The sequence below is a fragment of the Sarcophilus harrisii genome, chromosome 3, assembly GCF_902635505.1.
Source record: "Sarcophilus harrisii chromosome 3, mSarHar1.11, whole genome shotgun sequence".
In the NCBI taxonomy this organism is placed as follows: domain Eukaryota; kingdom Metazoa; phylum Chordata; class Mammalia; order Dasyuromorphia; family Dasyuridae; genus Sarcophilus; species Sarcophilus harrisii.
The window spans coordinates 166,321,102-166,342,979 of NC_045428.1; the positions used below are offsets into that span (position 1 = coordinate 166,321,102).

Consider the following 21,878-nt stretch of genomic DNA (forward strand, 5'->3'; position numbering starts at 1 on the left):
GTATCTTTGCCAAGAAAATCCCAACTGGGTTCACAAAGAGTCATACATAAAGGAAAAATGACTAAACAACAAAAATTGAAAGGGAAAGTTACTATAGATAGGCCAGGTCACAGAAGGATTCAGAGGGGAAAAAAAATGTGATTTGAACTAAACTTTAAAGTTTAAAGTTTGGCTAGACAATGGGATTTTTGTCTTCTCTTCCTGTCAACCCACTGTTTCCATTTTTCATCAACAAATAAATGATATATTGAAGGCCATATTAAATATTGTTCAAAATAATCATTCAGTTACAATTCCTATTATAATGACTATCAAACCCAGATCAGGGCTTAAAAAAAAAAAAAAAAAACTTCAATTGTTTTATTCTATTCAAAGCAAAAAGTATTATTAGATGCCTACAATGTACTTGATACTCAGATAAAAAACAATAACAACAACAACAACAAAAAAAAAACCCCAAAACCAGAAGGGATACAACATTCACACAAAAAAGTTATCTGAGGAGAGATAAAACACTAACAAAGTCATATCTAATATTTTTATTTTTATTTAGTTACATATCTATGTGCCATTTCCTCTACTATCTTGTGAATTCCTTGAGTTAAATTCATTTTTATCTTAATACCAATGCCTAAAACAATGCATGACACACAAGTAGGTACTTTGATGATTAAGATCTATCAGCCTATCTTAGGTAGCAGTTAGCTTTGAGTTTAGCCTTGAAGGAGTTAGGGATTCCAAGAGAGAAAGAGAAGAGGAAGTCTATTCTGGGCATGTGGGACAGGCTGTACCAAGATACTTTCACTGGGACATAGATTACATAAAAGGGAATGATAAGTAATAAATTTGGAAAGGCAAAAAATAAAGATCTAGAGAACGAAGAGATTTATTCTTTTGAAAAATATTTTATTTTTTTCTAATTTCATGTAAAAATAGCTTTTAATATACTCTTTTTAAAGAAATTTTGAGTTCCAAATTCCCTCCCCTCTCCCTAAGATGACAACTTCAAGGCTATATACATGTGTAATCACGCAAAATACATTTCCATATTATTCATGTTGTAAAAAAAAAAAAAAGAGACCAAAAAAATTTAAAAATTAAATGAAGAGTAGTATGCTTGTATATACATTCAAATTCCATCAGTTCTTTTTCTGGAAGTGGGCAGCATTTTTCTTCAAGAATTCTTTGGCATTGAGATTTATTCTTAAAAATATATTCTACCTATTATATGAAGTTGTTAAAAAAAATTAATAATAGTTTAAAATTTGGCAAAGTAGACTGGGCTTAGAGAAAATAATTTATACTCTATAAATAGAAAGTAGTAACTAATATGATTCTTAGAGTGAATTAAGCAGATGAAAATAATATTAACAATGACTATATGAACGTAAAGAGCTTAAAAAGAAACTGATCACTTCATTTTTACAATGACCAATTTGAGCCCTGCATAAGAATTGGAAAACAATTCCTTTCCTTCTCTGAAGAAAAATGGGGGGAACTATGAGCCTGAAATAGGATATATTGTCTGAAATGGTCTACCATGGGCAACTAATTGATTTTGCTAAATTGCTTCCTCTCACCTTCCTTTATCCTTTAAAAATAGCATTTGCAAAGACAGGCTCACTATGTAGGGGACTGAGATAAAGGCGATATAAAAAGAAAAGCTATAAAAATTAAACAAAATTAAAAATAAAGATCGATTAAAATAGTATATGACTTAGAAATCTGACAATGGCAATTTCATCAAAAGCCACCAGCATGAAAACAAAGCTTACAAAAAGGTATTAGAATGACAACAGAGCTAAAAATCATCTTTTTAAAAACTGGATTTCAAAATAATTTTAAACGTCAAAAATTTCTATCTATCTCCAGAGAAAGAATTAATAGAACCTGAATGCAATTCAAAAAAAAACTGTTTTGTATTTGTTACACTTAATATAAGTTGCTGTTTTAGAGGCTCTGGAAGAAACAAAGAGATAACAAGGAAGTAAAAGTAAGATACTAAAAATTTTGATAAAAAACAGACTTTCTTTACTTCCCATAGAAAGATCAGCTGCTGGGTTGTTTGGGGTTTTTTTGTTTGTTTGTTTTCAAAAACTGAGGTCAAAAACAAACTATATGACTCACCCACATCATGTAGGTAATAAAGAGCAGAATTAGAATTCAAATCCAGTGGGGGGAAAAACAAACAAAAAAGAAAAAAACATTATTTCAAGTATCTTTAGGATCACATAGGCTTTTGAGAGAAAGTCAGGAAACTTGACTTTGAGAAGATAGGAATTCATATCCTCCTCCTGATACTTCTTGTGGTATGACCAAAAAGTAAGTTGCTTTTTCCTTTCTGAGTCTTTACATAGCCCATAAAATGGACATAATTATATGCACCTAATTGTTGCTTTATCTTTCCTTTTTGAAGGATCAGTGACCAATGACTTCATAGAGTGAATTGAAATTGGCCAATGGTGGGACAAAATTCAGGACAACTGACCGAGGCCTGGGGTGCAGTGGATAACTTCTGGCATCTCCAATGTTGGACCAAGCTTTGAGTGTTCCCAGCACCTGCTTCAGTCACCTTTATATCTATTGGAACAAATTGTTCTCTTCCGTCCATTCCACAAAGGAAAGTCTTCACATGCTTGAGGTAGACATCCTCTAACTCACCAAAGGATTGAGGCTGTCAATTATTCTCAATAAGGTTTAGCCATTCAGCCACAACAACTTATTGTATCGTGGCCACATCTTGGAGCCACTGGTGATTGTTGAGTGCCAGGTAGATGCCCAAAGTGGATAAGCAGCCTTGAAAAGGGCTTGAGAAACCTTCATACCAAAGATGCTAATCTTCCTTGAACACTCCATCCACCCAATGTGCCTGATAGACTTCTTGTGAAGATCAGATGAAATAACCATATATAATATTATTTGTAAATCTTAGATTCATATGTCAGTTATTATTATTATTTTTTCTCTTTGGGAAAATGTACCTGGCATTTCATGCAACTAATTAACTTATGTAATTTTGCAAAACATTTCATTCAGTAGCAAGAAACTACTTGTAATGAGATGGGTTTTTTGACAACAAAGTTTAACCTTTTAATTTCTTCCTATAAAATTTCTATCCATGTACACACTCTTTTATTTTTTAAATTATTTATTTTTAACATTCTTTTCTTTTTGAATTTTGAGTTCAAAATTTTTCCCCCTTCTACTCCTATTCAGTGAGAAGGCGAGCACTATGATATCAATTATATATGTGAAATCATAAAAAAATTTCCATATTATCCATATTGATAAGAGTAATAATATCTAAAATTCATATAAGTGTTTTAAAATTTGTCTGCCAAGCACTTTATTTATCTCGCAGGATCCTCAAAACAATCCTGAATAATGCAGGTACTATACTTAATCATGTTAAGAATTTTACAATAAAATTTGCTGTGAATAAAGTGCCTAGGAACAATTAAAAGTTGACTATTTATAAAATAAAAATTAAAAAAAGAGAAAATTACTAACTCTGTGACCCTGGGTAAATCACTTAACCTTGTCTGCCTTAGTTTCCTCATTTGTAAAATTAGCTGGAGAAGGAAATGACAAACTACTCTAGTATCTTTGCCAAGAAAACCCTAAAAGAGGTCACAGAGAATCAGACATGACTGAAAAAATGACTGAACAGGCTAAGATGATAGGAAAAGATAATGATAAATGTTGGAGGGCATGTGAAAAAACTGGGACTCTAATGCATTGTTGCTGGAGCTGTGAAATGATCCAACCATACCGGAGAGCAAATTGGAACTATGCCTAAAAGGCTATAAAACTTCATATCCTTTGACCCAGCAGTGTCACTACTGGGTCTGTATCCCAAGGAAATCATAAAGGCGGGAATAGGACCCATATGTACAAAAATGTTTGTAGCAGCTCTTTTTGTGGTAGCAAAGAATTGGAAAATGAGTAGATGTCCATCAATTGGGAAATGGCTGAATAAACTGTAGTATATGAAGGTAATGGAATATTATTGTTCTATATAAAAGTGATGAAGAAGCTGATTTTATAAAGGCCTGGAAAGATTTACATAAGTGTATGCTGAGTAAAACAAGCAGAACCAGGAATACACTGTACACAATAACAGCAAGAATTATAATGTGTGACAGACTTGGTTCTTCTTGGTGATAGTGATCCAAAGCAATCCCAATAAACTTTGGGTAGAAAATGCCATCTGCATCCAGAAAAAGAACTATGGAAATTGAATGTAAATCAACACAAGCAAGGTTCACTTTTTTTTCCGTTTTTTTTTTCCTCTCCTGTGGTTTTCTCCTTTTTGTTCTGATTTTTCTCCCCCAATATGATTCATAAAGAAATGTGTATTACAAAATTTTTAAGCTTTAAAAAAGAAATAAAAATGACCGTATGAATATAAACATCTACAAAGAAGATAGGATTTTAGAGGTGGAGGGATAAAATTAGCAACTAAGAGAAATAGAGATTTCAAGAAGGAAGGAAGGATACATGGGGGATAGATGTGTAAAGAGTCAGGAGAAAAGAGGAATGGTGTATAAATGAAGCAGCAAGGATCCTAATTTGGCTGGAATGCAGATGTAATATAGAGTAATGTACAATTGATCTGGAAAGAAAGGGTTAGAACCAGATTGGAAATACCAAATAGACCAATTTATAGTTTATCCTACAAGCAAAATGGAATCCCTGAGGCTTCTGAGCAAGGGAGGGTCAGAGCCTTATCTGCAGTTTAGAAATGTCAATTTAGTTGCTATGTGGAGAATGGAAAAGATTATTCATCCCTATTTCCTCACATACAAGTACCAAGACTGGGATTACTAGATAATATTTGTGTATATACTTATTCCTATATGTATGTGGACAATAACAACAACTATAGACACATATTGATGTTAAAGAATAGAGAAAGAAGAGCAACAGGATGGTGAAGGGCCTCGAGTTCAAGCCATAGGAGTATTTGTTGAAAGAAATGGGTTGTTTAATCTGGAAAAGAATAGATTTAGGGGGAACATGATAGCTACCTATGGCCAATGTATGGCAACATGATTCTAGACTAGCTTTATATGGCCCCAGAAGGCAGAATCAGAAACATTGCTATTGATCCTTGGTTCTCAACAAGGACCAGTGACATTAGAAGGGTGATGTCTTGACTTGAAAGTGAACTGGATTTAAGTGAGGTAGGGTCTATGCAAAGTTATCAGCTTCATTTAATTAGTAGAAGCTATAAAGAAGCAAATTTAAGCTTAATATCAGGAAAAATTTCCTAACAGTTATCAATGTCTAGCTACCGTCGAAAATATAGGTGATTCCTTCTTTGGAGACTTTCTAGCAAAGGCCACTTGTCTGCTAAGTTGGAGGGGAGACTCTTTTTCTTTTTTTTTCTCAATAGTATTTTATTTTTCCAATTACATATCAAGAAAATACTATGCTTCAATACTCATTCTGTCTCCATAGTTCTTTCTCTGGATGCAGATGGCATTTTCCAGGGAGATTCTTTTTCAACTTCAGGTTGACTTGTATGGCCTTACAGGACCTTTTTACCTATAAAATTTTATGATTCTGTGATCTTTTAGTTCATATATCCCTGAGCTAATGGAACAGAAACAGATGAATAAAAAATTTCAGGATACAAGAAAAAAATGTTTTGATGGGTTTAATCTGCTAAAGAGTTCTCCTCCCCTCAAAGTGGTGATTTATTCACCTATTAATCATATTAATGAATTCACACTTACACTCAGCACATTCTGAAGCTGAGTGAATTTGAAAAGGTGAAACATCCTGAGATTTCCTACATTGATTGTAAATTGATACAGCATGAATGATGATGAATAAGCCATATTGTCAGTTGAATTGCAATTAATATGAAATTATAATTACTTTAAAATGTGCACTTTTATGAAAAGCAGTCTGCCAATCATCAGATGATATTGTGTGTACATAGAAATAATTCTCAGGGAAAAAAATTATGTCCACATAAAAGAGCTAAAAAGTCATAGTGCTTCTACCCAAAAAACTAACCGCACAGTATAAATCACACTCTGGAGAGAATATAAAATATGTAATTTTAATCTTATAACAATTTGCTTTCAACTTAGGATGCCTATATCCCTTCCAAAGTAATCAGCATGTGTCTCCCCTTAGTGACAGATAATAAGCTCTCTCCAATATAGAAGAAAAGATTCTTTTCCAACATCTCCTGCAGTCTCCTCCCCCGCAGTCTTCTCCACCCCATACTTGGGAAAGGAAAGGAGCTGGTTTTTGTTCCAGGACCCACATTGCTGGATGCATACCACAATATAGCACATATTTTAAAACCCTACCATTTGTGACAACAAAACCAGCTTAAATCTCTCCTCTTCTGCCTTTTGTACCAATTTTATGCTTGCCTATTCTCAAAAATAGGTATGTGTGGGGTGGGAGATAGGGAATGAGGAGTGGGTGTGAAACAGATTGTGGCCATCCAATGTCAGAGATAACATCTGCCATTATGGATTGTGTCCCCCAGAGAAGTGTCCACATAACAGAGAATGCACCTTCCCAGGGTTCGGTAAAACTATCCCTAGATGTTGTCTGCATAATGAAGAAAGAATCAGGTTTAACCAGATTTTCAGGCCACTCATATATTCCCTTAACAAATTCCTGCTCCAGGTCTGAATGGGATATCCAGATAGATAATCAAACAGAAGGGCTTCAGGAGTTCAATGCTTTAGAATCAGTCATGGGGCACTGCTGTGTGCTTCCTGCTTCAAAATTCTTTCTCTGCTTGTGGGCTAGTCAAGTAAACAAATCATATTTGATCTGAAAATGTGTCAGAGACTGCACTTTTCTCCTTGAATCCTTTTCAGAGAAGTTTCAGGGAACTGAGCCTTGGCTTAACCACACTGATTAATTGTGAAAGTCAGAGAATTCGAAGAATTGTTTCTATCATAGAAGTTGTAAGTAAAACCCTGGAGGTCCAAAGGAAGATAGAAATTAAGTTAGGCACCTAGTAATATTGTTTTTTAATATATAGGCAAGAAGTGGACACTAAGGGAGTGACCAAGATGGCACAGAAGGAGGAAATAGCACAGCCTTCTCTCAATAATCATATTTATTGCACATATTTAAGCTACAGCTGTAATCCTAAGAGTTATTGTCTGTCCTTTATTCTCAAAAGGGACCATGACATCAAGGAGGTGATGCCATAAGATACAAGTAAAGTAAATTGGATTTAAGTGAGGGAGGGCTGTGTGAGGTCATCTGCCTCACTTTCTCCTTTGAAATTAATTGGGTCCAGTTGCCAGATATAGATCAGGATGACTGGAGATGGCCTGGAATAAAAGTGGGAAACAGCCTTTTTTAAGCTAAAGTCTTTCACAGGTCTCAGTTTGGCAGAGACAATCACCCATTCAGTGTTTCAGGCTAGGCAATTCCTCAAAGTGGGCTAGGTCCCAATCCAAGCTTCTTTCTGAGTTATTGCCATTTTTTTTGGTTCTATTCCTGATCCCAGCTCAGTACACAGCCTCAGGACAGGTCTAAGATGCACCCCTTAGATAAGTGACTTCTCTTTGTTCTAAAATACAGCTGCAGATCAGCCCCTCACTTAGCTGCAGGTTGCTTTTTAAGCCCACATTATGTTTCCAAACCAGTTTTGAGATCACAGAGGCACAACTGTTGACTAACTCCCGTTTCTGCACCCTGCAAGATACATAGGACGATCTATGGCCACTCCTTGCCTGGAATACAATCTAAGGTCTGGCTGAGTCTAGCTCCAAGTCTTCTGAATGTTAATTATCCAGTTCTGGAGTCAGATACAATTCCTAGCTAGCTCTTATGCTATACAACTGACTTAGCTTTTTCTGTTGTTTCAAACTTGAAGATTTTTGCAGTTAGATGACAGAAGTTAGAAGCAAACCTTTAGTTGTGTCATCCAAACCTAAATTAGGAGTTGCAAAATGATCATTTTTCATTTTAGAATAGAATGCTTAGGTTGCAATTTGGCCTGAGAAACCCCTGTAATCTTTGAACAACACAATACTCAATACCTTGAGAAAGCAGCAGCAGGAACCAGAAACATAGAACAGGGCTTAAAAAGGCCCTGACGTTCCTTACAGAAGTGTACAGAACTTGGCCCTAGTACAAAACCCTAATTCAGAAAGTAAGACTGTAAGAAAAAAAGAAGGATAACAACAATATCAAGAAGATTCCCATGATAAAGAGCTATTATGGTGATGGATGCTCAAAACACAAACCTCAATGAAGAAAAAAATTTCAAAACACCTACCAGCAAAATCTCATAGAAAACTACAACTCAGTTGCAAGGTCAGTTAGAATTCCTGGAAGGAAGATAGCAAAAAAAAAAATTAAGTTTTAAAATGTTACAAATGAAAAGGCAATGCTAAAGGCAAGACCTGGAGAAAAAATGAGTTTTGGAGGAAATACTTGAAAAAATTAACAGGTTAGTACAAGATGTATAAAACATACTAAACAAGAGAATCCCTGAAAACTAGAATATACCAAACAGAATTTAACAAGTCCAAGATATGAAAAAGAATTAAAACAAACAAGTCTATTGAGGAGGCTAAAATTGATCCTGTATAATTTTTTACCGATCCTATTTACATTTAATTATTTTTTCCTGTAATTGTCTGTCATAGTTTTCTGTTTCTGAACTTAATTCAGAATTCAGCTGGTCTATGATAGATTCAGTTTAGAAATCTAGTTCTCTTCCTAATTATTGTTCTATCCTTATCTCAAAGAATTTAGTTAACTTCGGTGGAGTAGGACCTAATATTTTTACACCAACAAGCTATCTTTTAAGCCTATCTAGTTTGCTAACTGAAAGAAGTCTGGACCACCATCTTGCAGATGGACTCAATGAACATTTCTTAGTCACGGGAGAGGAAAGGGATTGTTTCTAACACCCATTTCCAACTATCAGCCAATTATATTATTCCCCATGTCTCAGCTATATAAATCATCATGTTAGCTTTATTTCCTATTCTGCTCTTTATTCTGTGCTCCCCAAAAATGGGGGTATCATTTTGCTCAAGTCTTTAGCTGGAAACCAAAACAGTCATTGATTCATCTTATTCTCAGGTTACCAGCTCTAATAACAAAAAATTATCTTGCTCACAGAAACATGCTCCAGTTTTCGTTGTTGTAGCTGAACTGTTAACTTGTGTGAATATATCATAGAAAAACACTAACCTGGAAGAAAAACCAAAGAAAGATAACTTAAGAATCAATAAACTGCCTGAAAGTAATGATTCCCCATCACATCACCCCAAGAGCCTAGATTTTCAAGAAGTAATGAAAGAAAATTGCCCAGATGTTTTAGAATCAGAAGGCAAAACAAAAACAAAAAGAACCTATCGGTCACTCCTCATGGCATCCCCCAATTAAAAACTCTCAGAAAGATAAGAGTCAAAATATAGTTTCTAAGTTTAAAAAAAAAATGTAAGTAGCCAGAAAGAAAGAGTATAAATACTGTATTTAGAAACTTAGACTTACTTAGAATTACTCAAGATTCAGCTGCTACCATTTTCAAAAGAGCAAAGAACTTGGAATATGGTATTCCAAAAAGGAAAAGATCTAAGCTTCAACCAAAATAACTCAACCAGAAAAACAATAAGGTGGAGAAAAAGGATCTTTAGTGAAAAAAAAAACAAAACTTACAAGCATTCTTTATGGAAAATCCAGAATTGAATAAAAACTTTGAAATACAAAAACACACAAAAAAAGTAGAACTGAGCAATTAGGAAAGGATTATACAGAGATGAAGTACTTATGTTCCAATGAAACACTAATATAATCATGGTTCACAGAGGGACTTAAATAGTACCTGGGAGTAGTGATTATGTTTTAAGGATGATGAAAGAATGTAAGGGAGGGAAAACAGAACATATTAGAAAAGAAAGGGGAAGGAAAGGTGAGACAACTTATCTCACATAATTGGGTTGGGTGAGTAGAAAACTACACAAATAATGAGAAAGTGGTGGAGGGAGTGATTTTCAGATACACCAGTGAAAAATGGTACAAACACACATAAACATACAATGAAAACACATAAACATATATAGAAAAATGTTAAACTTGACAAAGAAATAGGAGGAAGAGGGATGGCTGGAATAAGAAAGTAAGTAGGTTTAGGGATGGATTAATTACTGAGAAAACAAACGCTAGTCTCAGAAAATGATTTTGAAGAAGAGTTTAAAGGAACAATGAATAATTACCTGGGATTGGGATCTGAATGAGGGGAAGAGAAAAGTGGCAGGAGAGAGAGGATTATTTGATTATAGGTCATTAGTGCTTCTTCTTTGTAAAAACAATTTAGAGAATAAAGAAGAAAAAATATAAGAAAACTAGATGGAGGCAAATGCACGATTAGTGACCATAAATATGAATGTGAGACAAATTTACACAAAAAATGGAAGAGGATAGCAGAATAATCTAGAAGGCAGAATCCCATAATATGTTGTTTATAAGAAACAAAGATTCACACAGAACTAAAATAAGAGTCTGGAACAAAATGATCTAAAAAAAAAAAATACAGTGATGTTAGATAAAGCAATAGCAAAAAATAGTCCTAAAGGAGATAAGCAAGGAAATCACATTACTCTGAAAGATAATGTAGATAATAACTTAATACAAATACTTTACACATATGTACTAAATGACAAATACCCAAAAGAAAAGCTAAATGAACCATAAGGAAATAGTCAAACTATAATAACGGGTACCTCAATGATTACCTTTCAAACATAGACAAAATCCAATCAAAAAAAGAGAAAGAAGTTAAATACCTAAATAAAATTTTAGATTGGTTAGATATGATAAAGCACTATATGATATTTATAGATAAAATAAGAATAGGAAGAAGTATATGTATGTGTCTGTGTATATGTACATGTGAATATATAAAAAAATCTCTCTCAGCTGTGCCCAGCATATTTACAAAAACTAACTATATATTAGAACACAAAACCTCAGCAATAAATACAAAAAAAGCAGAAACATTATACAATACAATTTTCTGGCCACAATACATAGACATTATATTTAATAATGAACCATCGAAAAAAGTATTAAAATGAATTGTAGTCTAAATGATTACACTACAAAAAATTGGTATGTAAAAGAACAATTAGTAGAGACAACAGACACTTTCATTAAAGATAATGAATATCAATAATGATATTGAGATAATGTATCAAACTTTGAGTAATATAGCTAAAGTAGACTGTAATAGAAAATTTATATCTCTAAACACTTTCACAACAAAAGAGAGAAAGGATATATCAATGAAGTGGATATGTAACTTAAAAAGCCAAAAAACCAATATGTTAAAAACTTCAATTAAATACTAAAATGGAAAGCCTGAAAATCAAAATAAGGATGAACAAAACTGAAAGCAAAGAACAAAGGAATTAATTAAAAACACCAGGATCTGTTTTTTTTTTTTAAATAGAAATATTTTTTTTAAAAAATAAGATTAAATTAACAGTATTAATAAGAAAGAAAAATTTACGACAAATGAAGAATAAAGGAAGTTATTAGAAACTATTTTTTTCCTCAATATATCCTGACAAGTTAGATGAAATAGATAAACATTTCCAAAAACATAAAATGTCTAAATTTATGGAACAAGAAATAAAGAATTGAAATAGGTCAATCTCAGAAAAATAGCCTTTTTGGACTTTTTAACCATGCCAAAATAGCTTCTTTACCCTAAAAGTTCATTCTTCTACTCCAGCTCTTTCCTCTTATTGTTTCAGTAGGTTAGATTTACTAATAAGCTACTGCTAAAAAACAAAGTTTGCATTTGAATAATGTATCAATACTGGGTCAAACTGAGCAACGCCTGAAAAAGTAGGAAGAGAAAGACAAAGATTTTAATAAAAATGTATTCATAATAGTTATGCTCTGGGTCTCACTTACTATGTTCACTCACTATGATTAAATTCATAGATATAGCATCTTTTATTATTTACTTACTTTTATTTAAAACTAAATACAAAATTTAAAAAATAGAAAAAGAAAAACAAAAGAGAAAAATTAAAAATAATTGTTATGTGCCCAGCAGAACATCAGGGAGGATTCAAATTATATAACAATAAATTTCCATTTCAAGAAAGCACATGTAACAGAAAAGATTATATATTCATGGCTGTCCATCTTTTCTTTGCTTTCTTGTAGGTTGTCTTTTTGTTCTTTGCTGTACACTTTTTGCTTTATTCTTTTTTCTTATTTCTTTTTTCCCCTTTCACCCCTCCCAACTTTTCCCAAGTAGGCTACAGTTTAAGCATGGGTACATACACATACACACACACACACGCACACATGTATGTAAATATATCTTCACTTTTACATATGTCTATATACATTCACATATATATACCTACATGCATACATATATAAAAACACATACATACACATGCATTTATATATATATGTAGCACAGATCTAAAACAATATTAATATCACTGATATATAATGGAGATTTCTCTCTTGATTGAATCTTTGAGTTTTATATATATATGCTGTGAACTGTTCTGCTAAGAATACAAATACAAGTAAATAAGAAAGTTCCTGACATCAAGTAAGTTACACTCTAATAGGGGAAGATGACATGAAAAAGGGAGATGGAAAGGATGGGATAGTGGGGAAAGAATTGGGATAGATGGGACCATGGCACCAAGTTATACAGATGGCTTAAAAGTGACATGGAGGCTTGGTTTTCAGCAAGAAGAGAAGAATTCAACCCAAAAGGCTGAGTCTAAGGTTCTAGAAAAAGGGAAATGAGATTAATTATCCAAGTGAAAGTAGCATGGTGTGATGATTCACACTAATTGGGATAATGAAAAGGGCTAGTGAAGTCCCAAGATATCCAAAGGAACTTGAGTACTGTAAAGTAACTATTGGTTTTCTGAGGTAATTCAAAATCAGGCATCTTTTAACCAAAACTTAGCATCTTTAAGAATTATAAGGCCAAAATATAAACAAAAAAGGATATGGCTGGCTTAATTTGGGTAACCAGATGTTTGGCTAATGTTAGAATATATATATTTGAGTACATTGCAGCCTATCTCCCAGTCCATTTGAGTAGCTTCATATTGTTGAAAAAAAAATAATAAAACTCCTTCAAAGCAAATTATAGTTGGGACGGAGAGATTTACAATATGATATAATTACCCTAAACCTTGGCACCCTTCTAGGGTCCTGAACTGATATAGGAATTTTTTTTTTGACAAGGCAATTGGGATTAAGTGACTTGCTCAGCTAATGTGTCAAGTGTCTGAGACCAGTTTTGAATTCAGGTGCTCCTAATTCCACGACTGGTGTTATATCCATTATAGTTGCTCTGATAGAGGAATTCAATTCAATATTTGAGGACTAAGATTGTAATCTCATTAGTATAGGGAAATTCTATAATAACTCCTTCCAGTTACAAAGACTGGGAAATTGATAGTCTTAAGAGAATTACTGGAAGAGACTTGGCCAATGTCACAAAGTCAGAATCTGTTAAAGGCAGAATTTGAATTCAGGTCTTCCTACTTTCCAGGCCAGACCTGGATTACTTTTGCATATTTCTCAACCAGGAAACACTGTTTTAAAAAATTGTAATTGCTTTACACTTCTTTTTGGAGACAATTGGGGTTAAGTGATTTGCTCAGGATCACACAGCTAGTGAACTCTGGTCCTCCTAACTCCAGGGTTGGTACTCTATCCACTGTACCACCCAGCTGCTTCTATTCTTCTTTTTAAAACATTTCTAATGACAATTTTGCACTTCTTTCTATTCCCCATAGTGACTTACTATTTTATAAGAATTGTAATTATTTGTAAGGATTTTGTATAGAATAGGGAAACAAAATGTTTATTGATGGATCCAAAAGACAAGACAGGAGTGGGTGGATGGAATTTTAAAATATATATCTTTTTAATTAGCAGTGTCTAGGAACACATTAACAAGTACACCTCTCTCATCCTTTCTGATGGCTAGGATAAAATATAGCTTAAGAAGAGATGCAATATGTCTCTTGAAGTTTCATTATAATGGGCAGATTGAATAACAGATGATCCAAGTGTATGGTTTTAGTCCAACACTGGGATCTGAAATGAAGAAGGAATAAACTGCATCAAGTACTAAAAAAGCTCATCTGTTCTATCTGAAAACAATCTGATTCAATATTTTTCCTACTTCCACCTGAATTGCAAAAAGATTATTGACTTCAACTCCCAAACCACTGAACTGTTTTAATAAAATGCTGATTTATCAGCTCTTTCCTTCTACAACCTCCCCCCCCCCCCAAAGAAAATCTAACTGATGGCTCAAAGAAAATCCAACATTATAAAAGGAGCTTTCAACATACCAGGCAATATTCTTCCAACAAGAGCATCCAGTAACCAAAAGGACTGCTCTTCACTCTTTGTAATAAGAAGCAGATATCCTGCCAGGAAATTCATTCCCTATGATAGAAAGAACAATGAAGAGGAATTCATAATGGGCCTTAAAATAATCTGTAAGTCCACATCAAAGATCAGTTTTCAGTTTATCTTGTTTGATTCAATAAATATAATACTCCAGATATAGACATATTAATAACAAAGTATAATGTTAGAAGCGATAAGCATTCTATCCTGTTTGGTTATGAATTACAATCAAGGACATAATCTCTTTGGAAAAGTCTAGGAGGGAAAAAGGAAAAGATATTTAACCAATTTCCAACATTTCCTTTGAATATTGATGTTTAATAAGTTTTCATCATTTCATAATTTATGAAATTTAATAATAATGACAGCATAAGAGAAGAAATCACATAACTCACAAGTTTTCCCAAGGCTTAATCTAAAATACAGAGTGTCTCAAAAGTCTTTTAAAACTGCACTGACTTTTAGGATACCCTGTAATTCAATAGTATAAAACTTATCACAGAACATAAAATATACTGGACAGCCAAAATCCATATGGAAATAAATAGTAGACTAGGAAAAAGTCTTTTAAAAATAGCTATAATGATTGACAGAAATATGCAGGTTAGTTTGGAGATCAAAATACTACAAATTTAGAACCAAAATTTGTTGAAGAAAAAATAAATAAGCCTTGGTAATAAAAGATAATGTTTCAGTCTAATCAAGTCTAACAGGAACAACAGTCTTGGCTTTTTACATTCAATACTTACTTGTAGACAAAAGAATGTGTAAAAATATAATCTTGTGAATTATTTAGATGCAGTGATAACTAGTATCTATTACTGTTCTTTGAGGCTGGCTTTTTGAAAAGCATCTCTTATTTCATTCCTCTCTCCTTTGTTTTCCCTCTCCTTCCTTCCTTTCCCCCGGAACTAATCTGTGATAACAGGCAGCTAAATGGCCTTGGGTTCCTCAAATTGTGCCCAGAACCAAAAGAAAACATTGTTCCAACTGGAGTCACAGAATTAAAAATCAACCATATGCAGTTGGGCAGACCTTTACCTCAAGCAAGTTACTAGAACCATGTTGCAGAACTCAGTTTTGGCTCTTTGCAAAAATCTCAAAGTCAGTCTGACTTTCATCTCTGTGTGTCTCATGCACAAAAGCCTAAAAATCTCAAAAGCTGCTTTTCAGTTCTCATGACAGCAGATAGCTTGATGCTTGCAACCATGGTGACAGGAACCTGTTTGGTACTTTCACAAAGTGGGCATGAAAGATGGCTCTTCTGAAACTATTCCAGGAGGAAAGTACTTCAGCAGCCAGCAAAGTCTATAGAACAGAAGTTTGGTCCACACCTTAAAACTCTCCTGGGCTTTTTCCTAGCATGATGTTTTGACCTTCGCTCTCTAATGATCACAATAACTTAGAAAGCATTATCATAGAGAAAAATCAGCTAATAGAGAACATATACACACATAAATTATGGTGTCTGACTCAAAATATCTTCATTAAGTGTTGAGGTAGTATTTTCCAAACTGATACCATTTTATAAGTGGACCACTGGAAAGGAATTTTTTCCCCCAGTAATTCATGCAAATTTATACTGAAAACTAAAAACAGGATGAAACCTTAAAGTGCTTTACAAATGTTAGCTATATTAATAATAATATCAAAACCATGTAGGACCAGGATATTAAGCCTGGTTGTCTTAAAGATACTTTTAATGAGCTACAGAAAATGATCTTTGATTCCAATAGTCTCAATTACAAAAAGCAGGATTTTTTTTTTACTTATTTGACAGTTTACATAATAATAATAGCTAGCATTTATAGAGTGCATTAGAGTTTACAAAGCACTTTACAAATATCTCATATAATTCTCACAACAACCCTAGGAAGCAGATGCAATTATTATCACCATTTTACAGATGAGGAAACCAAGGCAGGCAGCTGTTAAATGACTTGCCTAGTAAAGGCTTCAGGGTGGATTCTAACTCAGGTCTTCCTAATTCTAAATACATAGAACTAAAAAATAACAACAGAATGAAGACTCATTCAATTATAGAAAGAAATCATTTTATCCACCTATGTAACTGTCTGAAGAATAACAAAGCATAAAAGAATAATAGCAAGACAGAGATTCATTCTAGGAATTTAAGGTCATTGTATATGAATGTCATAAAAAATGAGAATGAAATAATATTATTACATATCATTTTTGCTTATCCTTTATACATCATTTTGCTGCTGGAATTATCCTGAAAATGCTTTCCATGAGCCTTATAAAAGACAGGCTAACATTCAGATACTATAATTCAATTACAAAAAAAAAAAAAGTCACTTCACATTAAACATTTTTTAAAAAAGGCTAATAGCATTTAAAATTTGTAAAGTATTTTACATACATGCAAGGGATGGGTGGAGCCCCAATGAGACCAGTAAAAACGTGAAGGTTTGTAGAGGCTAAAAGTCAGAGACACTGAAAGGTAAAAGTGAGAAGACTTTCAGGTGAATAGTTGAAAGGCTGGGAGAGGTGAGTAAGTCAATTGCATATTAAAAACTTCCTTAGCTCAAATAAAAATTGTATTATTCAGGTTGAAAAGCTTTTTTCAAACTTTTCTTATTTTGAAAATGTATAAAGGATTAAGAATAAGAGCTAAGGTGCCAGGGAATGGGTCAAGGTAATAACCAAATTTAACTCTTGCTTTGTTTAAATCATTGCTTTCTTATCTCCTACAGTGATGGGGCTATTAAATTACTCTTTTCCTCCATTGATTTTAAGGAATATTATACTGATTTCAGGAAGAAAGTGTCTTTGATTATTCCAGGAGAATAGTTTAAAGTAGTGGTCAAACAAGGTATCAAATAGTGTCTATTATTTTGGAATATTAATCCCAAACTATATGTATGTATGTATATATATATATATATATAAAATGATCTTTCACTTGTTCAGAATTTCTATAAATGTAACTTTAAAATCCTCTTGGAGAGAGGGATATCTAAAGTCATGGTAGAGGGGAGTGTTATGCCTGTTTGGATACTTCTATAAGATAAAAATGCTAGTATTTAGAGTAATTTTTTAAAAATTGTTCTTTGAAGACCTGTGCCTAAAACTTGGAGTATAGTATTAATGTTTTTCTTGACAATATGAAGAAACCAGCAAGATAACGAATATGCTTCCAGGTCACAGAAAGCATTTATACCTTTGTTTCTAGCTCCTTGTCTAAAATTCCCAAAGGAATATGGAAAGTAAAAATGACTGGATTGAAACTAATTATCCTCAGGCAACATGAAACTAATTATCCTAAGTAGCACATGGTAGGAAAGGACTTTTGTGGAAAGGAATAATGTCACCATTGCTGGCAACATCTTGAAAAATCTTGGCGACACTCCAATGTACAATTTACTCATCAAAAAATAAGCTCTGGAGATAAGCTGATTGATCAGTCCAATAGAGATGCTGTACCCTAAAAGCACCAGCAAAAGCAGTATTGGAGACTGATGAGGAGCCAACATGATCATTGAAGGACCTGATTGACCAGCCAACACACAGAATCCTTAGGAAAAACAACCAAGATATAGGTCTAGTAAGAGACTATGTACCCTGCGAGGAGCCAGCCCTACAAATTGCCAGCCCAGCTAACAGCAAAATGAACTGTGGTGAACTCCATGAGGACTTCTGGCTACATTTCTATATCTACAAGGAACATAGTTCTTAATGTTCAATATATCTAGGGCTTTCACTTTTTCATCTATGTAATACAATTATTTAGAGTAGTTTAAACTGTACTTACCTGGCAATATCCTACACCTTGATTATGATGTCCATATGCTACCAATACATTGTACAGGGTATGTTGTAAGCAGGGATCAGCAGTCTGTCTGAATTTTACATTGTCTGGAAATGTCCTGTTCATGTCTACAGATATATAGGAGAAGAATAAAGAGGATGATATGAACTGGCAAGACAGGGAAAAACATGTGCTCAGAATGAAGGTATATTTAATATATATACCTACTAGGAATGCTCAGGACCATGACCTGCAATGTTTTTGTATTTTATTTAGTATTCAATTAATCCAATCCTTTCTGAGGAAAGGAAATTTTATAATCCCCAAAGGATGCAAGATGGATGATTCCACTATTGGATTCTGACCCTTTATGACTTCCTTTCATTGTAGTTGGCTCGTATGAACTCACTCCCTCAAATCAGGGAAAGATATGAAAACATTCCACGTGTTCTACTGAGTCTGTTGATGGGAGTGTAAGATCAGATGACAAAATAACAAAGGATCATTGGAGACTGCTGGACAGAAACCCAAAATCGTGTGCTCCATCATCTGTTACAACTCAAAGCTGGATAGTCTGAAGTTCTTTGCAGGGAAACCATGACATAGGACCATAATGAATGGACTTCTTGGTATTTGAGGGCATCCATGTTCTAAGGGTCATAGGAACATGTGTGAGAAAAAGGAAGAGGTAAAAGTGCTACAGAATTTTGTCTCATCCCCTCCCCATCCTTCTCTATGACTGTAAACAAATTCCCCACCATACCTACTCTCTCCACTTACAATTTTCTTTTTTCCAAGTTATTCTTATGATTAAAAACTAAGGTACATTTAGTTAAAGAAGATTTTTAACTCTAAAGACTAAGAGTTTTATAAACAATATGTAGTCAAATAATAATAGTCAAAAGCTTTCTTTTGCCTGGGATTTGGAAAAGAATTCATAATTCTATCAGTTCAGAAGAGAAAGAGAGACTCTTCTAGAAATATATAAATTGAAAACAAAATTAAGTGAAATTAAATATGAACCTTCATTCCTATTTCTTTGCAAAAAGTGGGATGAGAGGAGAAGATTATGGTTAGGGAACACTTCACACATTTCAAACATAGCTAATTTATTATTAGTTGGTTTTCCTGAATTACTGTTTTTTTTTCCTTTTTTATTCTTTACTACAATGGTAGAGAATTGTCAACAGAACTATTATCTCCTGACTGTGCTGACATCACTCAAATAAGCAGCAACATTTTTAAATTGATTCTTAAATGTTTTTGTTTCTTTGTTTTATTTTTTTATGTTAATTTTGTACATAAACAGTGAGAATTCAGATTCAATATCAATTTTATGTTTTTCCCTCTCCAAATCTGGAAGTGGAAATTCTCATTTAGACCAGTAGCATTTGCAATTCCATTATTTATGATAATCATAATGGACATTGACAATTTTACATGAAAATCAGACCTTCAGATCATATCAGCTTCAGATCAAATCAGACCTATCAGCAAGGTAGAACTTTGGAGAATTTTTTAAAAATTATTTTATTTTATTAATTCAGGAGACAGAAGACCAGACAGGTTTAAAACAACAACATCCCATTCTGTTTTCCTAATCTGATCATTCTTTCCTAAATGAGTTGTTTTAGCCATGGTGAGTGATTAACCGCCAACCTCTGCTAATCTGGAGAGTCAGATACCACTTATGCTATGAGACCTTTGGCTGTACATTTGTTCTGTCTTGACCTCAGCTGACTAAGAACTCTGAAATCTGGGGACAGGTTTACAATCAGCTACCAACATGCCTGGTCAGCTCTCAGTTCTCTGGCCCTCAGTTGGAGACCCTTTGAACTTTGAGTTTCAGGTGCTGAAGAAAAAAGTCACAATACGATCACAGGACCAGGTGCTATTTGTAATGAAGGACACACTGGAGCAAAGTCTCATTACTATCCAAGGAAATGTAACTTTTGAATAATTACAGGTTCTTCTGAACTTACATCATTAAAAGTTCATTTGCTCTCCAATAAATTTTATTTCTCTCCAAAAGCAAGCTCTAAGAGGCAGAGCTATTTCAAAAGGACATTGATACAGTACAGGATGTGATTTTTTAAAAATAAGTTACCTCAACCAGTACATTCCACTCTCACTCCTCCTCTTTCCACTATTTGACAACTGATTGTCATTTATAGTATGGAAGAGTATAAAATGAGATGTCTATAGGTAGTAGTAATATTTTGAAAAACTTTATAAATAAAATACAACCAAATAGATGATTAAAATCAAATTCCTACTAATACAAAAATTAATTTTCATTTAGTTATTGTTTCAGTGAATAAAAACTGTGGATTCTTTGGGGGGAATTATTGAACAGTTAGTTCTAAAATATCACTATTCATGATTTTAGTTTAGTCTTTAAATGCTCATATTTTGGTATCTGAATTGTGTTACAGCCTCAAAAAATTTGATTCTTCCATATGAAATGAGAAAACCAACTGCTAAGAACCATCTTCCGTTGATACTTTAATAGTAACTAATTCCAAGATGACGAAATGGGCATAAGGATAATAGATGAATAACATGGAAGTAAATATGATCCTAGGAAAATCAGCTTCCTTGGAAATTTGTAGACTGATGCCAAAAAGGAGATTCTAAAAATAAGTGCAGGTATTTGTATATCCTTCCCACTTCCCTTCCCTAAATGTTCAACACAACTTTTTTTGTTGTTATTGTTCTAGATTTGTAATTTCCCTAGTGAAGAGAGAGGGAATTGTGGGTATGGAAACACCCTTTACCAAGGTGGAGTTATAAACCTACTGTCTGAAAGGATTGCCTAGGGGCACTGAGGAAATATGAAAATTGTCCAAAGTCACACAAATAGTATGTGTCAGGAGAAAATTTTGAACCCAAGTCCTCTGGGCTCAAATGCCCTCTAACTACTATACTTTTCACCTCCACCTTTTCCTTTTTAAAAGCAAAACCAGTGATTTTATTGGTGTAGGGATCGCTTAGGGAAGGGTATTCCCTTCCAGTACCAATCTTTACTTGTTTCGCTATTTTGAATCTAAGAGTAACCCAGGGCTCAAAGAAGTTAAATATATTGCCTTGAGCCACAGGTCTTCTGATTCAGATACTAGTTTTCATTGTTGTTGTTATTTGTCCTTTATTCTCAAAGAGACTCATAACATCAGGAAGGCAATGCTATGATATGCAAGTGAACTAAATTTAAGTGAGGGAAGGCTGGACAAGGTCACCTACCTCACTTTCTCCTCCAGAGTCACCTGGATCCAGAGATAGATCAGGGTGACTGAAATGGCCCTGGATACAATGGGAAACCTAGACCTTTTTTAAAGTTGTTTGACTGAGGTCATACTAGTTTTATTTTTTTATTTTTATTTTTTTGAGGAACAACAAAATATTATATATTGTTTTCATTGTAGAATGATATACAAAGATTTTGTTGGTGGGGGATTTTTGTTTGTTTTATAGTTCTTCCTTTTGATATTAAATATCAATTACTTTTCTTTTTTTTTTTTTAATAGCCTTTTATTTACAGGATTTATACATGGGTACCTTTACAGCATTAACAATTGCCAAACCTCTTGTTCCAATTTTTCACCTCTTACCTCCCCTCACCCCCTCCTCTAGATGGCAGGATGACCAGTAGATGTTAAATATATTAAAATATAACTTAGATACA

General features: G+C 33.6%; 1 protein-coding gene across 1 annotated transcript in view; it reads right to left on the minus strand.

Moving 5' to 3' along the window:
• Positions 1-21,878, minus strand: part of GRTP1 (growth hormone regulated TBC protein 1) — a 67,193-nt gene that overhangs the window by 30,649 nt on the left and 14,666 nt on the right. Inside the window, exons 4-5 of the mRNA XM_031958751.1 lie at positions 18,200-18,324; positions 14,364-14,460 (exon numbers count right to left, since the gene is read on the minus strand). Of these exons, the coding sequence (XP_031814611.1) occupies positions 14,364-14,460; positions 18,200-18,324 (222 nt within the window). The remainder of the gene's footprint in view (positions 1-14,363; positions 14,461-18,199; positions 18,325-21,878) is intronic.